Consider the following 25,000-nt stretch of genomic DNA (forward strand, 5'->3'; position numbering starts at 1 on the left):
TGAGGGGAGCTTTCAATGAACCGACCTGGGGGTTCCAGTCTTACCTACAGGAGAACTTCACTCTGCAGTGCAACCACTCCGACCTGATAGTTACCCCCCATAACCACGTCGAGTAGGTGCTGTGAACAGAATAGGACAATATCAATTCTAATGCCATAAAACCTTAAGGTTTACAGGACTCAAGTCATATGAACGTCATAGACATTTTTTCTACTCTTGTTTGTTTAAATACATCATTAAAAAAAAATTATGTTTGCATCAATGGGACTATTTCCTGTGTTTTTCGATTTTTTTTATATATCTTTTATGAATTGTGATGATGGTGATGATGATGATGGTGATGGTGATGATGATGGTGATGATGGTAATGGTGACGGTGATGATGATGGTGATGGTGATTATTGTGATGATGGTGATGATGGTAATGGTGACGGTGAGGGTGATGATGATGATGGTGATGGTGATTATTGTGATGATGGTAATGGTGACAGTGAGGGTGATGATGATGATGGTGACGGTGATGATGATGGTGATGGTGATCATTGTGATAATGGTAATGGTGACGGTGGTGATGTTGATGATAGTGACGGTGGTGATGGTGGTGATGATGATGATGATGATGATGATGATGATGATGGTAATGGTGACGGTGACGGTGATGGTGATGATGGTGACGGTGGTGATGGTGATGATGATGATGATGATGATGATGATGATGATGGTAATGGTGACGGTGATGGTGATGGTGATGGTGATGATGATGATGGTGATGGTGATGATGATGATGGTGATGGTGACGGTGATGGTGACGCCAGGTGGATACTGCCTAACGGAGACCGAGTGCCCAGAACGAGCAAGAAGCACGTGCTGAGTGACGGGATGCGGGGCACGGTGACCCACATGAACCTCCTCATCAACAACGTTCAGGACAGCGATGCCGGCGTCTACGTCTGCTACGTCTACACCAAGTGAGTGGTGGTGGTGACGGTGATGATGGTGATGGTGGTGATGGGGATGGTGATGGTGATGATGGGGATGGTGATGGTGGTGGTGATGGTGATGGTGGTGTTGTTGATGATGATGGTGACGGTGATGGTGGTGATGGTGGTGGTGGTGGTGATGATGGTGATGGTGGTGATGGTGATGGTGGTGATGGTGGTGATGGTGATGATGATGGTGACGGTGATGATGGTGATGGTGGTGATGGGGATGGTGATGGTGATGATGGGGATGGTGATGGTGGTGGTGATGGTGATGGTGGTGTTGTTGATGATGATGGTGATGGTGGTGGTGATGATGGTGATGATGGTGGTGGTGAGGGTGGTGGTGATGATGATGGTGACGGTGATTGTGGTGATGGTGGTGGTGGTGGTGATGATGGTGATGGTGGTGATGGTGATGGTGGTGATGGTGGTGATGGTGGTGATGGTGATGATGGTGATGGTGGTGGTGGTGATGGTGGTGTTGATGGTGGTGGTGGTGATGATGGTGATGGTGGTGATGGTGATGGTGATGGTGATGATGGTGGAGATTGTAGTGATGATGATGGTGATGGTGATGGTGGTGATGGTGATTATGGTAATGGTGATAGTGGTTGTGGTGGTGGTGGTGATGATGGTGATGGTGATGATGATGATTGTGGTGATGGCGGTGATGATGATGGTGGTGATGGTGGTGGTGATGGTGATGGTGGTGATGAGGATGATGAGGATGATGGTGATGATGATGATGGTGGTGAGGATGACGGTGGTGGTGATGATGGTGATGGTGGTGATGATGGTGATGGTGATGATGATGGTGGTGGTGATGGTGATGATGGTGATGATGGTGGTGATGGTGATGATGATGATGATGGTGGTGAGGATGATGGTGGTGGTGATGATGGTGATGGTGGTGGTGATGGTGATGATGGTGGTGGTGATGATGGTGATTGTGGTGGTGATGATGGTGGTGATGGTGATGGTGGTGGAGATTGTGGTGATGATGATGGTGATGGTGATGATGGTGATGGTGATTATGGTAATGGTGATAGTGGTTGTGGTGGTGGTGGTGATGATTGTGATGGTGATGATGATGATTGTGGTGATGGTGGTGAGGATGATGGTGGTGGTGATGATGGTGATGGTGATGATGATGGTGGTGGTGATGGTGATGATGGTGGTGGTGATGATGGTGATGGTGGTGAGGATGATGGTGGTGGTGATGATGGTGATGGTGATGATGATGGTGGTGGTGATGGTGATGATGGTGGTGGTGATGATGGTGATGGTGGTGGTGGTGGTGATGGTGGTGATGATGATGGTGGTGATGAGGATGATGGTGATGGTGATAATGATGATGATGATGATAATGATGGTGATGGTGATGGTGGTGGTGATGGTGATGGAGATTGTGGTCGTGATGGTGGTGATGGTGATGGTGGTGATGGTGGTGGTGGTGGTGGTGGTGATGGTGGTGATGGTGATGATGGTGATGGTATTGGTGGTGGTGATGATGATGATGATGGTGATGATGATGATGGTGGTGGTGGTGATGATGATGATGGTGGTGGTGGTGAGGGTGGTGGTGATGATGGTGGTGATGGTGATGGTGGTGATGATGGTGACAATGATGGTAGTGATGGTGGTGGTGGTGGTGATGATAGTATTGATGGTGATGATAATAATGATGACGGTGGTGATGATGGTGATGATGGTGATGATGATGATAGTGGTGGTGGTGATGGTGATGATGATGATGATGATGTCAACACAATGTGTGTGTGTGTGTGTGTGTGTGTGTGTGTGTGTGTACGATACATGTGTGTTTCTTTTGGTGAAGCATCCGCAAAGAGGCACTGCGAGGTCACCTGTTGCGGGGATTGAACCTGGGGGGCCCCATGTACCGGGAGCCGTTTGAGGAGTACCGGGACAACCTGATGGTGGGGGGGCTGGCTGCTGTCGTGCTCTTCGTCCCCCTCGTCACCGCCTGCTTCGTCTACAAGTTCCGCTTCCAGGTGGGGCGAGGGGGGGGGGTGCACAGATAGCTTATGAGGAGGAGGGTTGTGAGGAGGGTTGTTAGAGGAGGAGGGTTGTGAGGAGGAGGGTTGTGAGGAGGGGTGTGAGGAGGAGGGTTAAAGGAGGAGGATTAGAGGAGGAGGGTTAGAGGAGGAGGGTTGGAGGAGGAGGGTTGTGAGGAGGGTTGTGAGGAGGAGGGTTGTGAGGAGGTTGGTTGTGAGGAGGAGGGTTAGAAGAGGAGGGTTGAGAGGAGGAGGGTTGTGAGGAGGGTTGTGAGGAGGGTTGTGAGGAGGAGGGTTAGAGGAGGAGGGTTGTGAGGAGGAGGGTTGTGAGGAGGGTTAGAGGAGGAGGGTTGTGAGGAAGGTTAGAGGAGGAGGGTTGTGAGGAGGGTTGTGAGGAGGAGGGTTAGAGGAGGAGGGTTAGAGGAGGAGGGTTGTGAGGAGGGTTAGAGGAGGAGGGTTGTGAGGAGGGTTGTGAGGAGGAGGGTTAGAGGAGGAGGGTTGTGAGGAGGAGGGTTGTGAGGAGGGTTAGAGGAGGAGGGTTGTGAGGAGGGTTTGAGGAGGAGGGTTAGAGGAGGAGGGTTAGAGGAGGAGGGTTGTGAGGAGGAGGGTTGTGAGGAGGGTTGTGAGGAGGAGGGTTAGAGGAGGAGGGTTGTGAGGAGGAGGGTTGTGAGGAGGAGGGTTAGAGGAGGAGGGTTGTGAGGAGGAGGGTTAGAGGAGGAGGGTTGTGAGGAGGAGGGTTGTGAGGAGGGTTAGAGGAGGAGGGTTAGAGGAGGAGGGTTGTGAGGAGGAGGGTTAGAGGAGGAGGGTTAGAGGAGGAGGGTTGTGAGGAGGAGGGTTAGAGGAGGAGGGTTGTGAGGAGGAGGGTTGTGAGGAGGGTTGTGAGGAGGAGGGTTAGAGGAGGAGGGTTGTGAGGAGGAGGGTTGTGAGGAGGAGGGTAAGAGGAGGAGGGTTGTGAGGAGGGTTGTGAGGAGGAGGGTTAGAGGAGGAGGGTTGTGAGGAGGAGGGTTGTGAGGAGGAGGGTAAGAGGAGGAGGGTTGTGAGGAGGGTTGTGAGGAGGAGGGTTAGAGGAGGAGGGTTGTGAGGAGGAGGGTTGTGAGGAGGAGGGTTAGAGGAGGAGGGTTGTGAGGAGGAGGGTTAGAGGAGGAGGGTTAGAGGAGGAGGGTTGTGAGGAGGAGGGTTAGAGGAGGAGGGTTAGAGGAGGAGGGTTGTGAGGAGGAGGGTTGTGAGGAGGAGGGTTAGAGGAGGAGGGTTGTGAGGAGGGTTGTGAGGAGGGTTGTGAGGAGGAGGGTTGTGAGGAGGGTTGTGAGGAGGAGGGTTGTGAGGAGGAGGGTTGTGAGGAGTAGGATGAGGATTAGGAGAAGGAAGAATATATGTGGATTATGAAGAGGAGGAGAATAATGAGGAGGTGACTGCAGGAAAGAGGGTTTTGAGGATCATCAGGAGAGAATAATGAGGGGAGACTATGATGATAATGAGGACACGGAGAGAAGGAGGAGGAAGATAACGATCACTATGATCACGATGACTGATGACGACGGTTGACGATGATGATAATAATCAGGAGGAGGAAAATGAGTATGACGTCGACGATGACGATAATGGCGGCGACAAAGATGATGATGCCAATGACGATGATTATAACAACGCCGACGACGATAATGATGATGAAGAATACAATGATTATGACGACGACAACATAATGATGATGCACAGGAGAAGGGCGGGGGGGGGGGGGAGTGTTTAGGAACGGTCCAGATACATTCACAAAAGAGGGACCTTTTCCCTTTTGACATAAACTCTAACAAGGACATGAGATTGCTTTTCTGTCTGATTGGATGAACATTTTTCAATCCTTGTTTTGATTTACGTTTAACTTACCGCGTTGTGAGCAAGATTAACATCATTATCGTTATCAGTAGTAGTAGTAGTATCAAAGAACCTTTAAGGGTAGCAAAGAACCTTAAAGCAGCAGCAACGGTAGTAGTAGTAGTAGTATCAAAGAACATTAAGGGTTTGTAGTAGTAGTAGTAGTATCAAAGAACCTTAAAAGTAGTAGTAGTAGGAGTGTTGCTGCTGTTGCTTATGTTGGGTGGGTTTTTTGTTGTTTTTGTTTGTGTTTTTTCTTCTTTCTTCTTTCTTTTCTTCTTCTTCTTTTCTTATCGTTATCATTATGACTATTATCATCATTGTTATCATCATTATTATCATCTCTGTACCCACAGACCAAAGAGCAGAAAGCAGAGAAACGCGCGGCACGTCTGGAGGCCACCAAACACCGGCGCCACCTGGAGAACAACGGCAAAGGGCAACAACTCTCGGAAATCTCCGTGACGAACGGCGCAGGGGAGAGCAATGCAGCGTTCACCGAGGAGAAAGACGACACTCGGCTCTGAAGTTTTCAGTGGGCTGAAACGGAAAACAGAAGAAAAACATCTGCTGCAATTTATTGTCGTGGACAATTACATCGTTTTCGCATTTTCTTTATCCTCAAATGATGTTGTTTTGTTGTTGTTGCTTTTGTTTTTTGTTTGTCTGTTGTGTAAATTTATTGATATATTATTGATACATTTATATCAAAATGCATTTACTTCTTTTATAACTTTTTTCCTTCTGTACATAGGCGTGTTTCTTAATTACTTTGCGTTAATAAACAGGTTTTTCTTTTCGTTTTCATGTGGGGCACAATCAGTCTTGCGTTATTGTGCAATGCTCTGTTGACTGTAAAGCCTTCATTCCCACAATAGATACACTGTGCACCAACATCATACATATACATAAACAGCAGTTCACACACACACACACACACACACACACACACACACACACACACACACACACACACACACACACACACACACACACACACACACCAAGCAATAATAATGACAACAACAACATAGCGAAGGGAATGTTAGCAAAATAAATGAAATGCGTTTTGAGATTGATTTCCAGTTCCTTCAGTGTTGGAGTGGTATGCAGACTTGATGGCAGCCAGTTACACATCACTGGTGCACTGAAACTGAAGCCACGTCACTTTCCCAACTGTCTTCACATCACGGTTTCCTTCCTTTGTTTGTTTTGAAGAGCTTTTCACCGTGGATAACAAAGAAAGTCGGACGTGGAGAGAAAAGCAGTGAAGTATTGTGGAAGTGATCGGCAATGTCACTGCAACTTTCCGTTCATCCAGTTCTGACAGAGCTAGTGCTTCTCTGAAAAGCGGTGACATGTTCTCACTTTCTCATGGGGGGTGGGCGGGGTTGTTTGTTGTTTGGGTTGTTGTTTTGTTGTTGCTTTTCTTTTCGTTTGTTTGTTTTTATGCAAAACAAGTTTTGCCGCACAGTTCTGTACCTTCCGCAAACGGGAAAGTTGTTCAGCTGCAAGACTGACTGTCATGTCCCCGGCCCCAACAAGACTGATTGTCATGTCCCCGGCCCCAACAAGACTGTCATGTCCCCGGCCCCAACAAGACTGATTGTCATGTCCCCGACCCCAACAAGACTGATTGTCATGTCCCCGGCCCCAACAAGACTGCCATGTCCCCGGCCCCAACAAGACTGATTGTCATGTCCCCAGCCCCCAACAAGACTGTCATGTCCCCGGCCCCAACAAGACTGACTGTCATGTCCCCGGCCCCAACAAGACTGACTGTCATGTCCCCGGCCCCAACAAGACTGATTGTCATGTCCCCGGCCCCAACAAGACTGTCATGTCCCCGGCCCCAACAAGACTGTCATGTCCCCGGCCCCAACAAGACTGTCATGTCCCCGGCCCCAAATAAAGTAGGACGTACGTGAGTGTTTTGTGGTTTGCGTCTTGAGCGGCGGACTGAAGTGTGTGAATCCATCGTGTCACGCACAGTGAGGAGAATAGCTTGACACTTTATGTACATTACCTACAGGACGACCTTTTGGGAGCACCTGCTGTTGGGGGGTCAACGAATGGACATTATTGTGCTGTGTTTGTTGCTGTTCTGTCATGCCTGACTAAGCGCGTTGGGTTATGCTGCTGGTCAGGCATCTGCTTGGCAGATGTGGTGTCGCGTATATGGTTTTGTCCGAACGCAGTGACGCCTCCTTGAGCTACTGAAACTGAAACTGAAACTCTGTCATGCTGTGGTCAGTGGCTGTGTTGGGTGTTAGAGGACTTCTGACAGTGTGACTTAGTGAGCCAGTGACCTGACCAGTCATGTAAACATCCACTTCCAAAATAGTAGGTGTTTTGGTTTTGTTTGTTGTTGTTGATGTTGTTGTTGTTGTGTTGTTGTTGTTTTTTATCATAAACAGAAAATATTCTGATGTCGAAAACATCATCCAATTTTTTGGAAGAGAAAGAATGTCGGTGGGGTTTTTTTTTGTACATCCGGACGGGAAAATGAAACGAATCAATAAAGTTAATAATCATGTAAGATGGATATTTATGTTGCTAGTTTGAGAGAGAGTTGCCAAGAATGTAATATATTTTGATTTTTTTTTAAGTATATTTTTCATTGAGTAAAGGAGGGAACTCAAACTGGGTCTGTTGAAAGCTGAGAACTGTGAATGCGCGTACATATGTATGAGTGCATGAGTGCACGCATGAAGAATTAGCCTTCTGACACTGCAAATAATTTCAACAGCCCGGCCGATGTAGCAGGTCAGAGAAGTTCAGGATGTAAAATGGCCCAGGCCAAACTGTACCAGTGGATGTTGTATGCTGTCTACACATGACAACACATGTACCAGTGGATGTTGTATGCTGTCTACACATGACAACACATGTACCAGTGGATGTTGTATGCTGTCTACACATGACAACACATGTACCAGTGGATGTTCTATGCTGTCTACACATGACAACACATGTACCAGTGGATGTTGTATGCTGTCTACACATGACAACACATGTACCAGTGGATGTTGTATGCTGTCTACACGTGACAACACATGTACCAGTGGATGTTGTATGCTGTCTACACATGACAAAACATTTACCAGTGGATGTTCTATGCTGTCTACACATGACAACACATGTACCAGTGGATGTTGTATGCTGTCTACACATGACACATGTACCAGTGGATGTTCTATGCTGTCTACACATGACAACACATGTACCAGTGGATGTTCTATGCTGTCTACACATGACAATACATGTACCAGTGGATGTTGTATGCTGTCTACACACGACAACACATGTACCAGTGGATGTTGTATGCTGTCTACACACGACAACACATGTACCAGTGGATGTTGTATGCTGTCTACACATGACAACACATGTACCAGTGGATGTTCTATGCTGTCTACACATGACAACACATGTACCAGTGGATGTTGTATGCTGTCTACACTTGACAATACATGTACCAGTGGATGTTGTATGCTGTCTACACATGACAACACATGTACCAGTGGATGTTGTATGCTGTCTAAACATGCCAACACATGTACCAGTGGATGTTCTATGCTGTCTACACATGACAACACATGTACCAGTGGATGTTCTATGCTGTCTACACATGACAACACATGTACCAGTGGATGTTCTATGCTGTCTACACATGACAACACATGTACCAGTGGATGTTGTATGCTGTCTACACACGACAACACATGTACCAGTGGATGTTGTATGCTGTCTACACATGACAACACATGTACCAGTGGATGTTCTATGCTGTCTACACATGACAACACGTGTACCAGTGGATGTTCTATGCTGTCTACACATGACAATACATGTACCAGTGGATGTTCTATGTTGTCTACACACGACAACACGTGTACCAGTGGATGTTCTATGCTGTCTACACATGACAATACATGTACCAGTGGATGTTCTATGCTGTCTACACATGACAACACATGTACCAGTGGATGTTGTATGCTGTCTACACATGACAACACGTGTACCAGTGGATGTTGTATGCTGTCTACACATGACAACACATGTACCAGTGGATGTTCTATGCTGTCTACACATGACAACACGTGTACCAGTGGATGTTGTATGCTGTCTACACATGACAACACATGTACCAGTGGATGTTGTATGCTGTCTACACACGACAACACATGTACCAGTGGATGTTGTATGCTGTCTACACATGACAACACATGTACCAGTGGATGTTGTATGCTGTCTACACATGACAACACATGTACCAGTGGATGTTCTATGCTGTCTACACATGACAACACGTGTACCAGTGGATGTTCTATGCTGTCTACACATGACAATACATGTACCAGTGGATGTTCTATGTTGTCTACACACGACAACACGTGTACCAGTGGATGTTCTATGCTGTCTACATATGACAACACATGTACCAGTGGATGTTCTATGCTGTCTACACATGACAACACGTGTACCAGTGGATGTTGTATGCTGTCTACACTTGACAATACATGTACCAGTGAATGTTCTGTGCTGTCTACACACGACAACACATGTACCAGTGGATGTTCTATGCTGTCTACACATGACAACACATGTACCAGTGGATGTTCTATGCTGTCTACATATGACAACACATGTACCAGTGGATGTTCTATGCTGTCTACACATGACAACACATGTACCAGTGGATGTTCTATGCTGTCTACACACGACAACACATGTACCAGTGGATGCTCTATGCTGTCTACACGTGACAACACGTGTACCAGTGGATGTTGTATGCTGTCTACACATGACAACACATGTACCAGTGGATGTTCTATGCTGTCTACACATGACAACACATGTACCAGTGGATGTTGTATGCTGTCTACACATGACAATACATGTACCAGTGGATGTTCTATGCTGTCTACACATGACAACACATGTACCAGTGGATGTTGTATGCTGTCTACACATTACAATACATGTACCAGTGGATGTTCTATGCTGTCTACACATGACAACACATGTATCAGTGGATGTTCTATGCTGTCTACACATGACAACACATGTACCAGTGGATGTTGTATGCTGTCTACACGTGACAACACATGTACCAGTGGATGTTGTATGCTGTCTAAACATGACAACACATGTACCAGTGGATGTTCTATGCTGTCTACACATGATAACACGTGTACCAGTGGATGTTGTATGCTGTTTACACATTACAATACATGTACCAGTGGATGTTCTATGCTGTCTACACAGTACAACACATGTACCAGTGGATGTTCTATGCTGTTTACACATGACAACACATGTACCAGTGGATGTTCTATGCTGTCTACACATGACAACACATGTACCAGTGGATGTTCTATGCTGTCTACACATGACAACACATGTACCAGTGGATGTTCTATGCTGTCTACACATGACAACACATGTACCAGTGGATGTTGTATGCTGTCTACACGTGACAACACATGTACCAGGTGATCCCAGTGGTGTCAAGATGGCAGCTCCCAGGTCATTACAACAACGAAAGGTCATTGTGCAGGTTTTTCATTTGCTGTAAAACGGTTATTGTGCTTCAGTGTTGCAGTGCTTTAGTTTCACTTGATTTACTTGTCAGTTTCACAACATTGCCAATCTTCAAACGACAAGTTTTAAACTTCAGAACTAAAACTGATTTCAGTTCCAAGCATTTAGCTTCGTTTATATTTTTCTTCACTTTGGGGCAAGCTTATAGTCGGGGGACATTTGCGATTTCTCACCTAGTACTTTGGTGATCAGTTCTTGGTACGCCCTGTCTTTCTCCCCTCTGGAGAACTCGCTTTCTCTTTCTCTCTCCTGGAGAAATCACTTTTTCTCTCCCCTCTGGAGAATTCGCTCTCTCTTTCTCTCTTTCTGGAGAACTCGCTCTCTCTTTCTCTCACTCTGGAGAACTTGCTCTCTCTTTCTCTCCCCTCTGGAGAACTCGCTCTCTCTTTCTCCCCTCTGGAGAACTTGCTCTCTCTTTCTCTCCCCTCTGGAGAACTCGCTCTCTCTTTCTCTTCTCCCCTCTGGAGAACTCGCTCTCTCTTTCTCTCTCTCTGGAGAACTTGCTGTCTCTTTCTCTCTCTCTGGAGAACTTGCTCTCTCTCTCTCTCCCCTCTGGAGAACTTGCTCTCTGTCTTTCTCAACTCTGGAGAACTTGCTCTCTCTCTCTTTCTCAACTCTGGAGAACTTGCTGTCTCTTTCTCAACTCTGGAGAACTTGCTGTCTCTTTCTCCCCTCTGGAGAACTTGCGCTCTCTCTCTTTCTCAACTCTGGAGAACTTGCTGTCTCTTTCTCCACTCTGGAGAGAACTTGCTGTCTCGTTCTCCACTCTGGAGAACTTGCTGTCTCTTTCTCCACTCTGGAGAACTTGCTGTCTCTTTCTCCACTCTGGAGAACTTGCTCTCTCTCTCTTTCTCCACTCTGGAGAACTTGCTGTCTTTTTCTCAACTCTGGAGAACTTGCTCTCTGTCTTTCTCAACTCTGGAGAACTTGCTCTCTCTCTCTTTCTCAACTCTGGAGAACTTGCTGTCTCTTTCTCAACTCTGGAGAACTTGCTCTCTGTCTTTCTCAACTCTGGAGAACTTGCTCTCTCTCTTTCTCAACTCTGGAGAACTTGCTGTCTCTTTCTCAACTCTGGAGAACTTGCTCTCTCTCTTTCTCCACTCTGGAGAACTTGCTGTCTCTTTCTCAACTCTGGAGAACTTGCTCTCTCTCTTTCTCCACTCTGGAGAACTTGCTCTCTCTCTCTTTCTCCACTCTGGAGAACTTGCTGTCTCTTTCTCCACTCTGGAGAACTTGCTCTCTGTCTTTCTCAACTCTGGAGAACTTGCTCTCTCTCTCTTTCTCAACTCTGGAGAACTTGCTGTCTCTTTCTCCACTCTGGAGAACTTGCTCTCTCTCTTTCTCAACTCTGGAGAACTTGCTGTCTCTTTCTCCACTCTGGAGAACTTGCTGTCTCTTTCTCAACTCTGGAGAACTTGCTCTCTCTCTTTCTCCACTCTGGAGAACTTGCTGTCTCTTTCTCAACTCTGGAGAACTTGCTCTCTCTCTTTCTCAACTCTGGAGAACTTGCTGTCTCTTTCTCAACTCTGGAGAACTTGCTCTCTCTCTTTCTCCACTCTGGAGAACTTGCTCTCTGTCTTTCTCCACTCTGGAGAACTTGCTGTCTCTTTCTCCACTCTGGAGAACTTGCTCTCTCTCTCTTTCTCAACTCTGGAGAACTTGCTCTCTCTCTCTTTCTCAACTCTGGAGAACTTGCTGTCTCTTTCTCCACTCTGGAGAACTTGCTCTCTGTCTTTCTCAACTCTGGAGAACTTGCTCTCTCTCTCTTTCTCAACTCTGGAGAACTTGCTGTCTCTTTCTCCACTCTGGAGAACTTGCTCTCTCTCTTTCTCAACTCTGGAGAACTTGCTGTCTCTTTCTCCACTCTGGAGAACTTGCTGTCTCTTTCTCAACTCTGGAGAACTTGCTCTCTCTCTTTCTCAACTCTGGAGAACTTGCTGTCTCTTTCTCAACTCTGGAGAACTTGCTCTCTCTCTTTCTCCACTCTGGAGAACTTGCTCTCTGTCTTTCTCCACTCTGGAGAACTTGCTGTCTCTTTCTCCACTCTGGAGAACTTGCTCTCTGTCTTTCTCAACTCTGGAGAACTTGCTCTCTCTCTCTTTCTCAACTCTGGAGAACTTGCTGTCTCTTTCTCAACTCTGGAGAACTTGCTCTCTGTCTTTCTCAACTCTGGAGAACTTGCTCTCTCTCTCTTTCTCAACTCTGGAGAACTCGCTTTCTCTTTCTCCACTCTGGAGAACTCGCTGTCTCTTTCTCTCCACTCTGGAGAACTCGCTGTCTCTTTCTCAACTCTGGAGAACTTGCTCTCTGTCTTTCTCCACTCTGGAGAACTTGCTGTCTCTTTCTCCACTCTGGAGAACTTGCTCTCTGTCTTTCTCAACTCTGGAGAACTCGCTGTCTCTTTCTCTCCACTCTGGAGAACTCGCTGTCTCTTTCTCAACTCTGGAGAACTCGCTGTCTCTTTCTCTCCCTCTGGAGAACTTGTTCTGTCTTTCTCCAATCCCCAGACACCATCTCCCCATTCAATTATATCCAACTGAATTCTTCTTTTTAAAAAAAAAACTGACATCTTTGCTCCTAAGCGTGTGACAAGTTTGTGCGCCAGCCAATAATGGGGTAACATTTACCCAGTTTGACTGAAGGGTGGCAATCTGGCACAACAGCATTTTGATTCATGAACAGTCAGTGAGCACCTTTGTTCCCACAGAAACAAGGGAAAGAAAGAAGACAAACTAATTTCACCACGTTTTCGTTCAGACTGGACCCTCAAGAAAAAGATGCGTTGAAAGCTGTGCAATGTATGTGAGCTTTTAAAGGAAACCTAGCAGTATGTATTCAGCAGCATGTGTTTGCCCTCAAAAATGTAAGACTGGATGGGAAAGAGAGATGAAAAACAAAACAGAACCAAAACAAAACAACAAAAACCACACACACACACACACACACACACACACACACACACACACACACACACACATATTCAGTTGAGGTCCACAGAGATGATTTTGACAAGCTAGCATTTGGGTTTCTCCCAATCCCAATCCCCATCCCATCCCAATCCCCATCCAATCCCAATCCCCATCCCATCCCAATCCCCATCCAATCCCAATCCCAATCCCAATCCCCATCCCATCCCAATCCCATCCCAATCCCAATCCCAATCCCATCCCAATCCCCATCCATCCCAATCCCCATCCCAATCCCATCCCAATCCCCATCCCCATCCAATCCCCATCCCCATCACATCCAATCCCATCCCAATCCCCATCCCAATCCCATCCTAATCCCATCCCCCTCCCAATCCCCATCCCAATCCCATCCTAATCCCATCCCCCTCCCAATCCCCATCCCAATCCCATCCTAATCCCATCCCCCTCCCAATCCCCATCCCAATCCCAATCCCAATCCCCACTCCCATCCCTAAAAAGGTGGAGTGTTGGCCTAGAGGTAACGCGTCCGCCTAGGAAGCGAGAGAATCTGAGCGCGCTGGTTCGAATCACGGCTCAGCCGCCAAAATTTTCTCCCCTCCACTAGACCTTGAGTGATGGTCTGGACGCTACTCATTCGGATGAGACGATAAACCGAGGTCCCGTGTGCAGCATGCACTTAGCGCACGTAAAAGAACCCACGGCAACAAAATGAGTTGTTCCTGGCAAAATTCTGTAGAAAAATCCACTGCGTTAGGAAAAACAAATAAAACTGCACGCAGGAAAAAATACAAAAAAAAATGGGTGGCGCTGTAGTGTAGCGACGCGCTCTCCCTGGGGAGAGCAGCCCGAATTTCACACAGAGAAATCTGTTGTGATTAAAAAAAAAAAAGAAATACAAATACAAATACAAAATCCCAATCCCCCTCCCAATCCCAGTCCCCATCCCAATCCTCACCCCCATCCCAATCCCCATCCCAATCCCCATCCCCATCCCAATCCCAATCCCAATCCCTACCCCCATCCCCATCCCAATCCCCACCCCCATCCCAATCCCATCCCAATCCCCATCCCAATCCCCACCCCCATCCCAATCCCCATCCCCACCCCCATACCAATCCCCATCCCAATCCCCACCCCAATCCCATCCCAATCCCCATCCCAATCCCCACCCCCATCCCAATCCCATCCCAATCCCCATCTCAATCCCCACCCCCATCCCAATCCCCATCCCGATCCCAATCCCCATCCCAATCCCCACCCCCATCCCAATCCCATCCCAGTCCCCATCCCAATCCCCACCCCCATCCCAATCCCAATCCCCATCTCAATCCCCACCCCCATCCCAATCCCCACCCCCATCCCAATCCCCATCCCAATCCCCATCCCAATCCCCACCCCCATCCCAATCCCCATCCCAATCCCCATCCCCATTCCCCCCTTTATAAAAAAAAAAATAAACTAAACACGACGGCCTTTGTCAAGTGAAGCAGCACATGACCACCTCATCACGAGGCACGTGGAATGAAGGCAGGTCGTGTTGTCTCCCGGTGAAAATGATCTGCTGCTGCATACAGGACACGTATGGAGCGGGGAGACACGGCCAGATAGGGTGTGTGTGTGGGGAGAGGGGGGGTGGCATGGGGGGGTTGTTGTTTTTTTGTTGTTGGGGTTGGTTGGTTTTTTGTTGTTTTTGAGGGGTGGGATTTTTTTTTTTTTTTTTTTTTTTTTTTTTTTTTTTTTTGAAGGGGGGGGGGTTGTAAAGACTTTGTGAGTGTTGTTGTTGTTGATGGGTTTTTTTGTTGTTGTTTTTTTGTTTGTTTTTCTTGTTGTTTTTTTGGTATGACGCTGAGTTTCATTTTCCATTTCAAACTTGCGAGAAAGGGCGAGAGCGGGATTCGAACCCGCAACCTCACGGACTCTGTATCGACAGCTTAGCGTCTTAACCATTCTGCCACCTTCCTCCTTATATGTCCTCGTTTAAGGCCACAACCCCACACAAACAAGGGGCGATAACAACATTTGCAAATGCAAATAAACTGCAGAGATACAGAGACAGACAGACAGATAGACTGATTGACTGTAACAGAGACAGACAGACAGATAGACTGATTGACTGTAACAGAGACAGACAGACAGATAGACTGATTGACTGTAACAGAGACAGACAGACAGATAGACTGATTGACTGTAACAGAGACAGACAGACAGATAGACTGATTGACTGTAACAGAGACAGAAACGGAGAGAGGTAGTTGTTGGACTTCCTTACTTGCCCTGCAAGTTTTACATGCTAAAAAACAACGTACATACATTCATACATACAACATACATACGAATGTATAAATACCGCCCCGTGCCCCCCACCCACACACACACACACTTCACTCCCACACACACTTCTTTCCCCGCCAATCTGTGCACTTGGCCCATCCGCACATTCTTTCTTCAACAAACGCTTACACACACACACACACACACACACACACACACACACACACACACACACACATACACACACACACACACACACACACACACACACACACACACACACACACACACACACACACACACACACACACACCCAGAGTGTCGTCCCTCCCTGCGTCTTGACATGTCTGTTCTGTAGGGCTGTAATACAGCAGTCCGCGTCCTTTGTGCACACACACACACACACACACACACACACACACACACACACACACACACGTATGTATGTCTGTATGTATGTATGTATGTATGTATGTACATTCGAATGTATGTAGGTATATATATGTTGGTATGTGTGTATAAATGCATGTACATATGTATACATTCGAATGTATGTATATAGGTATATATGTTGGTATGTATGTATAAATGCATGTACATATGTATTATACATTCGAATGTATGTAGGGTATGTATGTATGATTACCTCAGTGATAGGCGAATCAGAAATCGGCCGTTCTGGGGCACACCCATCTGCGCACATCCAGACCCAAGCGTAACAAACCCTGCGGGTACTGCAAGTCTTCGTTACACACCTGTTGTGCCCTGCGACGTGCGACGTTTCTCACACTCCCATCCCGACCACCACCTCCACCTCCTCATTTCTTCCGCCCCCACCTCCCTTCCCTCTGTTACACACACACACACACACACACACACACCTCCTTTCCCACTGGTAAGTTTCTTTCGTTGCTTTTATATTGTTGTTGATGTGTGGTGGTGGTGCCCTTATGTTGTGGGTTTTCTTTTTCTTTTTTTCCTTCGAACCCTTTTATACCTTCTCTTAGGATCCGTGTCAGTGCCTTTGTGGGTCAGGTGCTTTGGACTGAGTAGCGACGAACCTGTTGGCGATATAAGTGAGGGATCTCGTCAGTGTGTTCTGCCGTGTCGGTGTTGTGCTCAGGTGAGTTCGGGTTTTGAGGCTGTGTGTGACAGAGAGAGAAAAACGTATAAAGTATGGGCCGTTTGTTTGAGTTTGTTTTTGTTTGTTTTTGCTGTTGTATGTCTCCAGAAAATCTGTATTCTCTCTTTCTGTTCGAACGTGGATTATTCTTTGATCTGATTCCATTTGTCATTTGTCTCGTATGTATAATATTCCATTTCTAGTATGTTTTAATGTGTATATTATTTATCAGTTTAGTCTTCGTCTGTATTAAATTTTTGTTTCATAATCTTTTCATTCACTTGGGTTCATATTCTGTTATGAATAATTTGTGTACTTCCCTTCAATTATCTGTGTGCGTGTGGAGGGTGGGGCCTAGGAATGTATGTATTGGAGGGTTGGGTCTACTGACTCTCTCTCTCTCTCTCTCTCTCTCTCTCTCTCTTCTCTCTCTCCCTCTGTCTCTCTCTCTGTCTCTCTCTCTCCCTCTCTCTCTCCGCTCTCTCCCCCTCTCTCTCCCTCTCTCTGTCTCTCTCCCCCTCTCTCACTCTCCCACTCTCTACCTCTATCCCTCTCTCTCCCTCCCTCTCTCTCTCTCTCCCTCTCTTCCTCTCTCCCACTCTCTCTCTCTCTCTCTCCCTGCCCATTTTTCCCATTTGAATCAATGAATGACATGGATACTTATATATCGCCTATCCTCGGTCGAAGACCAAGCTCTCAGAGCTTTACAAACACGGGGTCATTAGTACAACACGCTGTCTACCTGGGTAGAGCAGACTAACGGCTGCCATTGGGCGCTCATCATTCGTTTCATTTCATTTGACAGAGAACCATTAATAGCATCAACCAATATTCTGAATGTTATTAGTCCCTTTTTCAAATCAACAAATTGCATTCGTTGGCTAATTTGTGGATGTCTTTAGTGAATGCGTCAACAGTTTCTCCGACTGCCTCTGAGCGTTTGTTGAATTTTGCTCTTTCTACTATCATGTCGTTGTTTTTATTCACACTGAAGTAACCACTGAAAGCTGGCAGCGCATCTCCAAACTCAACTGTGGCCTCATTCACTGGTAAAGTGGCTAGAATGTCGTCAGCACTCCCTCCCATGGTGTACACTGAGAAAGGTGCTCACCTGTTTACATCGTGCTCTGTTCATCAGTCCGGATGCCATCCAGTCTCTTTGGAACAGATGGCGCCATTTGAGCCAGTTCTCTGGTTCGGGAGTGGGAAGACTGAGGGGTCGATGACCGTTGGTGTCAATTGTCTGCTGGTTATCTGCCTTTTTGTGGGGGTTGTGGGGGGGGGGGGGGGGTGAGGTCATAGAGAATACTAGCCACCACGTAGTATTATTTAAAGAGACAAAATGGAGCCCAGACGAAGTGCTAATTTGTTGGTCATGTATATTTAGCCGGAGTACTGTCCCTTTGCTCGTTGTCCAGACACAAAAACTACGAACGCATGCCGCATCAGACTACAAGCAGCACGCAGCACAAACCACGTTAAAGTGGAACTGACACGGGAATAGTTTGCGATAGTAACTCACTTTCAAGTTATTAATCTTTTGCCGCCAACTTTATGTGTGTGTGTGGGGGGGGGGGGGGGGAGGGTAGGGTACTTTGTGTGTGTGTGTGTATGTGTGCGTGTGGGGGGGGGGGGGTGCGTGTGTACTTTGTGTGTTTCGTTTGTGTGTGTTTGTGAGTGTGTGTATGTGTGTTTGTGCGAGGGGGTGTGTGTGAGGGGAAGGGTGGTTGTTGTGTGTGAGGGGAAGGGTGGTGTTGTGTGTGAGGGGAAGGGTGGTGGTTGTGTGTGTGTATGTGTGTGAGGGGAAGGGTGGTGGTTGTGTGTGTGTATGTGTGTGAGGGGAAGGGTGGTGGTTGTGTGTGAGGGGAAGGGTGGTGTTGTGTGTGAGGGGAAGGGTGGTGGTTGTGTGTGTGTATGTGTGTGAGGGGAAGGGTGGTGGTTGTGTGTGAGGGGAAGGGTGGTGTTGTGTGTGAGGGGAAGGGTGGTGGTTGTGTGTGTGTATGTGTGTGAGGGGAAGGGTGGTGGTTGTGTGTGTGTATGTGTGTGAGGGGAAGGGTGGTGGTTGTGTGTGAGTGGCTGGCTGCGTAGGTAGGTGTGGATATGTAGGGAGGGGGGCGGTACTGGATGGGGTGGGGGCGTGTGTGTGTGCGCGTATGCGCGCGCGCGCGTGTGTGTGTGTTTGTGTTTGCGCGCGCGTGCGTGAGAAGGGAGGGATTGGCAAGGACGCCAGTGGAGCGCTCTGGTATGCGTCTGTGAGTGTCATCTGTTTGTTTGTGTAGGCTGAGTTCCTGCTGCTTCTTACATACTGGTGCGTGTGTGTGTGTGTGGTGTGTGTGGTGTGAGTGTGTGTGTGTGTGTGTGTGGTGTGTGTGTGGTGTGAGTGTGTGTGTGTGTGTGTGTGTGTGTGTGTGTGTGTGTGTGTGTGTGTGTGTGCGTCACAATGTCAACTGACAAATTCGCTGTCTGGTGTATCACCGCACACCATTCATTGCACGCCTTCCAGAACACACACACACACACACACACACACACACACACACACACACACACTGTCTGCCTTTTATCATTCCTCTTTGTGACAACTACAACTGTGTGTCACTGTTGCCTGTCCAGTCTGCCTGTCTTTATTGAGAGAAACGAAAGCTTGTTTCAAGTGTGTCCTGTGTCCTGTGTTGTAGGGCTATGTGTGGGAGGGGAAGGGGGGTGGAGGGGTATGTGTGGGAGGGGAAGGGGGGTGGAGGGGTATGTGTGGGAGGGGAAGGGGGGTGGGAGGGGTATGTGTGAAAGGGGGAGGGATATAATGTGTGTGGGAGGGGGACGGATATAATGTGTATGGGAGGGGGAGGGATATAATGTGTGTGGAAGGGGGAGGGATATAATGTGTGTGGGAGGGGGAGGGGTATAATGTGTGTGGAAGGGGGAGGGATATAATGTGTGTGGGAGGGGGAGGGATATAATGTGTGTGGAAGGGGGAGGGATATAATGTGTGTGGGAGGGGAAGGGTATAATGTGTGTGGGAGGGGGAGGGATATAATGTGTGTGGGAGGGGGAGGGATATAATGTGTGTGGGAGGGGGAGGGATATAATGTGTGTGGAAGGGGGAGGGATATAATGTGTGTGGAAGGGGGAGGGATATAATGTGTGTGGAAGGGGAAGGGATATAATGTGTGTTGGAGGAGGAGGGATATAATGTGTGTGGGAGGGGGAGGGTATAATGTGTGTGGGAGGGGGAGGGATATAATGTGTGTGGAAGGGGGAGGGATATAATGTGTGTGGGAGGGGGAGGGGTATAATGTGTGTGGGAGGGGAAGGGATATAATGTGTGTGGGAGGGGGAGGGATATAATGTGTGTGGGAGGGGGAGGGATATAATGTGTGTGGGAGGGAGGGATATAATGTGTGTGGGAGGGGAGGGATATAATGTGTGTGGGAGGGGGAGGGATATAATGTGTGTGGAAGGGTGAGGGATATAATGTGTGTGGGAGGGGGAGGGATATAATGTGTGTGGAAGGGGGAGGGATATAATGTGTGTGGGAGGGGGAGGGGTATAATGTGTGTGGAAGGGGGAGGGATATAATGTGTGTGGGAGGGAGAGGGATATAGTGAGAGTTGTGGGTTGGAGCGGGGAGAGGAGAGAGGGAAGTGGAATGTTCGAGGGGGTGATAAAAGAGTTCGTGTTGGTGTTCGTGTTGTCAGTGTCTGTATCTGTATCGGAGACAGTATCAGTAGCTCAAGGAGGCGTCACTGCGTTCGGACAAATTCATATACGGTACACCACATCTGCCAAGCAGATGCCTGACCAGCAGCGTAACCCAACGTGCTTAGTCAGGCCTTGAGAAAAACGAAAAAGATAATAATGATAATAATAAAGAAAGAAAGAAAGAAAGAAAGAAATAATAAACAGACAATCATGATGATAAATAAGCAAATACGCAAATATATGTAAAACATGCACACACACACACACACACACACACACACACACACACACACACACACACACACACACACACACACACAACAGATATGCAACAAACATGCAGTTTCACAGATATGAAAGCACAAACAAAGACACGTAAACGTACACGAACCCCCCCAGCCCCTCCCCACCCCCCCACCCTGCACACACACACACACACACACACACACACACACACACACACACACACACACACACACACACACACACACACACACAATCTCTCAAATAATACCGCATCGCCGCATGTCGACAGTGTATACACTTGGCACCATTATTATTCCTTCAGTTTTCTGTGTCATATCAACCAGGGTGGGCTCTTCATAGCCAGTTCAGCACCTAGCGTTTATGCCGCTTACCTCGGGTATCTGATTTTGTTTGCTGTTTTGTTTTGTTGTTTTTTTTGGGGGGGGTTGTTTTTTAATAGATATGGCGGAGCTGGCGTGCTTTCTAACATCCTTGAAATTGAAACTGCACGAAAAGGAATGAACAATGATGTGTGTGCATGTACATGTGCGTGTGCGTGCGTGCGTGCATGTGTGTGTGTGTGTGTGTGAATACAAGATTTGTGTATCTGCGTGCACACACGCGCTGATTTGTGTGCGTGACACCACGCCCGTGCAAGTAGATGCACGAAATCATGCGGACACATGCACACGCACACACACACGCACACACACATGCACACGCACACCCAAACTCGTGTCCGTGAGGCTGTGCATGTGGTCCACATTGTTTTCCACTCTCTTCACTCTTGTCCACCTTTGCTCTGGAAGCAAACCTCATTCGCACTATGTGGGCCAGAAACTGGATACATACACATGAACATAATTATGCACACACACACACACACACACGCACGCACGCACGCACGCACGCACGCACGCATGCATGCATGCATGTTAGGTATGCATTTTTTTTGGCAGATTTCTACCTTTTCTGTTTTCCTCTTCTTCCCCCCCCCCCTCCACCCCGCACCCTGCCCCCCATTCCCCCCAGCCCCCCACCCCTCCACCCCCCTTTTTTTTAAAAAATCGTCTAATATCACTGATAGTGAAAAGACGCTAAACTAAAGAACGAACACACACACACACACACACACACACACACACACACACACACACACAACCAGTTCAACAACTATCACCCGAACCGTATAGAGCTTCCCCGAGAGCTGTATTGAGAATTAATGACCTGGAACCTTTCTCCTTTTTTTTTCTTCTTTTTTTTCTTTTTTTTTTAATGCCTTTCAGCACGAGCCATATATATATATATACGTGCTGGAGTAAACATAAACTCTTCAGAAAAAAATACTACACACGCTACAGATACCTGATCCCAGTGTTGAAAAAAGGTACGTTGGTTAACACACATTATACTTCTACTGTATTCTGTTTTGCTTGAGTCTAGCTATTCAGGGGTAGGGGGAGAGGGAGTTAAAAGGGCCCGGGCCCTGTGTAAGAGAGAGACAGACAGACAGACAGGGAGAGAAACATACAGAGAGACAGACAGACAGACAGACAGGGAGAGAAACATACAGAGAGAGAGACAGACAGACAGACAGACAGGGAGAGAAACATACAGAGAGACAGACAGGGAGAGAAACATACAGAGAGACAGACAGACAGGGAGAGAAACATACAGAGAGACAGACATACAGACAGACAGGGAGAGAAACATACAGAGAGACAGACAGGGAGAGAAACATACACAGAGACAGACAGACAGGGAGAGAAACATACACAGAGACACAGACAGACAGACAGACAGGGAGAGAAACATACAGAGAGACAGACAGACAGGGAGAGAAACAGACAGACAGACAGGGAGAGAAACATACAGACAGACAGACAGGGAGAGAAACATACAGAGAGACAGACAGACAGGGAGAGAAACAGACAGACAGACAGGGAGAGAAACATACAGACAGATAGACAGGGAGAGAAACATACAGAGAGACAGACAGACAGGGAGAGAAACAGACAGACAGACAGGGAGAGAAACATACAGACAGATAGACAGGGAGAGAAACATACAGAGAGACAGACAGACAGACAGACAGGGAGAGAAACATACAGAGAGACAGACATACAGACAGACAGGGAGAGAAACATACAGAGAGACAGACAGACAGACAGGGAGAGAAACATACAGAGAGACAGACATACAGACAGACAGAAACATACAGACAGACAGAGAGACAGACATACAGACAGACAGGGAGAGAAACATACAGAGAGACAGACAGACAGGGAGAGAAACAGACAGAGAGACAGACAGACAGGGAGAGAAACATACAGACAGACAGGGAGAGAAACAGACAGACAGACAGACAGGGAGAGAAACATACAGAGAGACAGACAGACAGGGAGAGAAACATACAGAGAGACAGACAGGGAGAGAAACAGACAGAGAGACAGACAGACAGGGAGAGAAACAGACAGACAGACAGACAGACAGGGAGAGAAACAGACAGACAGACAGGGAGAGAAACATACAGAGATATAGAGAGACAGAGACAGACACAGGGAGAGAAACAGACAGAGAGAGACAGACAGACAGACAGGGAGAGAAACAGAGAGAGAGAGATACATATAGAGAGAGAGAAGGAGGGAGAGAGACAGACAGACACAGAGAGAGACAGACACAGAGAGAGATACATATAGAGAGAGAAGGAGGGAGAGAGACAGAGAGACACAGAGAGAGACAGAGGGAGGGAGAGACAGACCGACAGACAGACAGATGCTCTTGTTTTCGAGATGAGGTCATTTAAAAGTGCAAGGTAAACTTCTCCCTGTTTGCAAAGTATGGGGCACTGCGGTTGGTTGCGGTTGTGGCTGTGTGTGTGTGTGTGTGTGTGTGTGTGTGTGTGTGTGCGTGCGTGCGTGCGTGCGTGTGTGCGTGTGTGCGTGCGTGTGTGTGGGTGGGTGGGTGGGTGGATGGGTGTGTTGTGTGTGTGTGGGTGTTGCGTGCGTGTGTGTGTGTGTGTTGCGCGCGCGCGTGTGTCACGTGTGTGTGTGTGCGTGCCTGCCTGCCTGCCAGCGTGTGTGTGTGTGTGCCTGTCTATCTATCTGTCTGTCTGTCAATGTGTCTTTTTTTGTTTGTTTGTCTGTCTCTGTCTCTCTCTATATCTGTCTCTGTTCGTCTCTGTCTCAACCTGTTCGTATCTTCTCTCTCTCTCTCTCTGTCTGTCTTTGTCTCTATCTATCTATCTATCTATCTCTTTCATTCTCTCTTTCTCTAGCAGATATGAGGCAAATATATTCCTCTAGAATATTACCAATGACTAATATATATATATATAGAGAGAGAGACAGACAGACAGACAGACAGATATTATATGTATATCTATATATATGTGTGTGTGTGTGTGTGTGTGTGTGTGTGGTTTTAGATGAGAGAGAGAGAGAGAGAGAGAGAGAGAGAGAACAATACAAGCAGATTTGTGAAGCCCTTACCAACCTCTAATGATTTATAACATTAGGCGACCATAACCAACAAGTTGTGACGGGGTTTTTCTCACGAGCTTTCACAGCACGAGAGGCGATTCACACTTTGAGCCTGGACACTGCATGTGTGCCCTTCCCTGTTCAAACGACACTGACACGTGCTCTTTGTAGCAGTGTAACGAAAACAGTATTGAACAAAAACATTTTGGATAAGAAATAAGATTTTAATCATATGTAGGTCTACATATGTGAAGTGTTTGGTCTGATCAATAATACTGTTTACTAAAGGGTTTTGTGTCGGAAAGTTGAATGGAGGAAATAGACACAGCTGGACGTTCAGAAGACAAGAATGATAGATATAAAAGCGGTGAGATATTAACGTTTCATGGTGTTCAGTTTTGCTGACGCGAGAACAGATACAGAGCGAGAGAGAGAGAGAGAGAGAGAGAGAGAGAGAGAGAGAGAGAGAGAGAGAGAGAGAGAGAGAGAGAGAGAGAGGGGTGGGATGAGGGAGAGACATTCCAGCTCCGTCTTCTTCTTCTCCAGCTTCTTCCTCATTTCTCCATATTCTTAAGATATCTCCTAGCCTTTATCTTCCTACGTATTATCATCCAGTTCTTCTTCGTTGGTAAATATTATTTCATTCTGAATTCACACAGTGGGCATGTTTCTATTCTCAGGATCGAACGCTTCAACTCTCTTGTATATATATATATATATATATATATATATATATGGCTTATATCACAGATTGACATAAGTTTACATTTGGGACAAC

At 47.2% G+C, this 25,000-nt stretch overlaps 2 protein-coding genes across 3 annotated transcripts in view; both read left to right on the forward strand.

Moving 5' to 3' along the window:
• Positions 1-5,868, forward strand: part of LOC143298814 (uncharacterized) — an 8,532-nt gene extending 2,664 nt beyond the window's left edge. For both annotated transcript variants that reach the window (XM_076611801.1, XM_076611800.1), the window contains exons 2-5: positions 1-112; positions 816-968; positions 2,821-2,995; positions 5,221-5,868. The exon at positions 1-112 is cut by the window's left edge and continues 114 nt beyond it. In XM_076611801.1, the coding sequence (XP_076467916.1) occupies positions 1-112; positions 816-968; positions 2,821-2,995; positions 5,221-5,391 (611 nt within the window). In that variant the 3' untranslated portion in view covers positions 5,392-5,868. The remainder of the gene's footprint in view (positions 113-815; positions 969-2,820; positions 2,996-5,220) is intronic.
• Positions 5,869-16,606: 10,738 nt separating this feature from the next.
• LOC143298882 (uncharacterized) overlaps positions 16,607-25,000 on the forward strand; it is a 22,298-nt gene continuing 13,904 nt past the window's right edge. The window contains exon 1 of the mRNA XM_076611890.1: positions 16,607-16,795. The gene's annotated coding sequence lies outside the window, so the exon portion shown is untranslated. The remainder of the gene's footprint in view (positions 16,796-25,000) is intronic.

The sequence above is a fragment of the Babylonia areolata genome, chromosome 24 (assembly GCF_041734735.1).
Source record: "Babylonia areolata isolate BAREFJ2019XMU chromosome 24, ASM4173473v1, whole genome shotgun sequence".
NCBI classification, from domain to species: Eukaryota; Metazoa; Mollusca; class Gastropoda; order Neogastropoda; family Buccinidae; genus Babylonia; species Babylonia areolata.